The sequence below is a fragment of the Apium graveolens genome, chromosome 4 (assembly GCF_009905375.1).
Source record: "Apium graveolens cultivar Ventura chromosome 4, ASM990537v1, whole genome shotgun sequence".
NCBI classification, from domain to species: Eukaryota; Viridiplantae; Streptophyta; class Magnoliopsida; order Apiales; family Apiaceae; genus Apium; species Apium graveolens.
Window position 1 is genome coordinate 126249868 of NC_133650.1, and position 2989 is coordinate 126252856.

The following is a 2989-nucleotide window of genomic DNA, read 5'->3' on the forward strand; positions in this document are numbered from 1 at the left end:
TTCAACTCAAGAATATAACTTGGTCTTTCAAAGCTAAGCAAAACTTAAATAACATAACTTGGTCTTTCAGAATTTTATATTAAAATGGGTTCGACCCTTAAAGTTCTTATCCTAGGAAATTGGAATATAAATCCTATAGGACTATTGCTCGTGATATTTTCCGTTCAACCTGGCCACTATATGTAGTAAACATTTAAGTTCTGTGCATGCCAAGTTCTTTGCACCTCTTCTTCTTCCATTGTCTGCAAGATCCTCGTCATTGAACACTTTTGACTTTGTACGACCCTTCCCAGTTTGGGGTTAGCTTTCCTTTCTGCCCAACTCCTGATGCTTCAACCTTCCTTAGAACTAGATCTCCTTACTTAAAGAACCTTTCCTTTACTCCTAGATTGTAATAAAAAGATGTTTTTCTCTAATATGCCATGATCTTTGCATGAGCTTGATCTCGAACCTCATCAATTAAGTCCATGGCTAATCTTTGCCCTTCCTCATTTTCCTCTGTGTTATAAGCTCGAATCCTCGGAGATGAATGTGATATCTCCACAGTAACAACAGCTTTAGCTCCATATGTTAGCATAAATGGGGTTTCTCCTGTAGTAACTCTACATGTGGTCATGTACGCCCAAAGTATCGGAAGTATCTCATCCACCTAATTACTCCTGGACTTTTCAATCCTCTTATTTAATCCATCTAAAATAATCCGGTTCGTAACCTCTGTTTGGCCTTTGGCCTGAGGGTGAGCGACAGAGTAAACCCCAGCTCGATCTCATTCCCATCACAATACTTATTGAATTCCTCATTATTGAACTGTATTCCGTTATCGGTGACCAAGATATGAGGAATTCTATATCTACACATGATATTTTCGCACAGGAATTGAGCAACTTGTTTGGTTGTAATCTTGGCCAAGGGTTTGGCTTCGATCCACTTCGTAAAGTAATCAATTGCTACAATTAAAAACTTCATTTGGGCTGTAGCCATTGGGAACGGTCCAAGAATATCCATCCCCCACATAGAAAATGGGATAGGGGTGTTTATGGAAGTCAGCATTTCTGGTGGCTGCATTACTACTAGGGCATGCTTCTGACAGCGATCACACCTCTTCACATAATATTTGGCATATGTCATCATTTCTGACCAGTAGAAGCCTAAACGAGTAATCTTGTGAGGTAAAGCCCTACCCCCCAAGTGTTGGCCATATATGCCTCTATGAACTTCTTCCAAAGCAAGTCGGACCTCATCAGGCCTGAGGCACCTTAGATAGGGAATCACAATGAATCTTTTATAAAGAACCCATCAATCAAAAAATATTTCAAGGCCCGTACATATAATTTTGTGCCTCCAATGCATTACTAGGAACCTATTCGGTTTGCAAATGAGCCTTAATAGGATCAATCCAAGATTCTCCAAGTTTGATAGGGGCAACCAGCTTAACATCAATGCTCCTTTTCTATAAAACACAGAAGTATACGCTTTCAGAACTGTTCTCAATTTTAGAAGAGGCGAATTTGGATCGCATCTGCCTTAGAATTCTCCTCTCTCGGGATGTATTCGACATAACACTCATCAAACTTAGTCATCACAGCTTTTACAAGCCGTACATATTTGGCCATGATTTCATCTCTAGCCTCAAACTCTCCCTTGGATTGGGATACCACCAATTTTGAATCTCCACAAACTTTTAAATTTTTGATTATCTGTGTCCTAGCTAGGCCCAGGCCTGCTATCAAGGCTTTATTCTACTTCATTATTTGTAGTGGGGAAATCTAACTTCTTGGCATACTCAATAAGGATCCATCAAGATTTTGTAAAATTAAACCAGCTCCACATGAATTTGTTTTTGATGCCCCATCAAATAGAGTACCCAGAATTCATTGTCCCTGGTCTGCCCTTCTTCATTTTCCTCTTTTCCCTCCATGCCTTGAGATGTATCTTCCTGCCCCCCAACTTCTTGGTTGGCGATAGTACATTCAACCACGAAGTCAGCCAAGGCCTAGGATTTGATCGCCGTTTGAGGTTTATACTTAATATCAAATCCCCCCAGCTCTATGACCTAGTTGATCAGCTTCCACTGCTTTTAGCATTGTGAATGATGTTTCTCAAAGGCTGGTTTGTTAATACCTCAATCTTACGAGCTTGGAAGTAGGGACGCAACTTCCTTGAGGCCATAACCAAGGCTAAAGTGAACTTTTCTATAGTTGAATAGTTCAACTTAGCCTCGTGCAGAATCTTGTTGACATAATATATGGTTTTTTGGACTTTAAGCTCCTTTTTCCCAACATGGCGCTCAGGGCATTTTTAGAAACGGCCAAATATTAGTACAGGGTTTCATCCAAGACCGGTTTTTCCAACAACGAGGCTTGAACCATATATTTCTTCAACTCTTCAAAAGCCATCGAACTTTCATCAGTCCATGCAAAGTCTTTTACTTTCTTCAAAGCATTGAAGAATGATATGCACTTGTCCCCAGACTTAAAGATGAAACGTCCCAAAGATGTAACCCTTTTAGTATGTTTCTGAACATCCTTTATGGAATGTAGAGGCTCAATGCCTAAAATGGCCTTTATCTTATCTGTGTTGGCCTCAATTCCCCTCTTGGAGAGCATCAATCCTAAATATTTTCCAGATCCAACTTTAAAAGCACAATTGGCGGGATTCAACATCATTTTGTGGCATCTCAGGACCTCAAAGACTTCCCTCAAATGGGATATATGCTCAGTTTTTATAAGACTCTTGACTAACCTATCATCTACATAGAATTCCATAGTTTTCCTAATGAAATCTTTAAAGATCTTAGTTACCAATATTTGGTATGTGGCCCGTGCATTCTTGAGTCCAAATGTCATAACAAGATAACAAAAAACACCAAAATATGTGATAAATGATACCTTGGAGATGTCATCCTTATGCATTTTGATCTGATTGTATCCGCTAAATCCATCCTTGAAACTTAGCATCCCGTGCCCCGTGGTAGAGTCTATTAGAGCGT

At 39.7% G+C, this 2989-nt stretch overlaps 1 protein-coding gene across 1 annotated transcript; it reads right to left on the minus strand.

Annotated features, from left to right (window-relative positions):
* Positions 1 to 412: 412 nt before the first annotated feature.
* Positions 413 to 2666, minus strand: LOC141718964 (uncharacterized). Its single transcript, XM_074521343.1, has 3 exons — positions 2323 to 2666; positions 713 to 1255; positions 413 to 602 (listed from the first exon to the last, which is right to left on the minus strand). The coding sequence occupies exons 1-3, from the start codon at positions 2664 to 2666 to the stop codon at positions 413 to 415; spliced, it is 1077 nt and encodes a 358-aa protein (XP_074377444.1).
* Between the last annotated feature and the right edge of the window lie 323 nt (positions 2667 to 2989).

Excerpts from the sequence above, each read along its gene's own strand:
- LOC141718964 (XM_074521343.1), bottom strand. The coding sequence starts at position 2,666 with ATGATGTTGAATCCCGCCAATTGTGCTTTTAAAGTTGGATCTGGAAAA. Across the intron at positions 1,256-2,322 it reads CCGGTCTTGGATGAAACCCT|GTGCCTCAGGCCTGATGAGG; the intron begins GTACTAATATTT and ends TCCCTATCTAAG. Across the intron at positions 603-712 it reads AGGCCAAAGGCCAAACAGAG|AGTTACTACAGGAGAAACCC; the intron begins GTTACGAACCGG and ends GACCACATGTAG.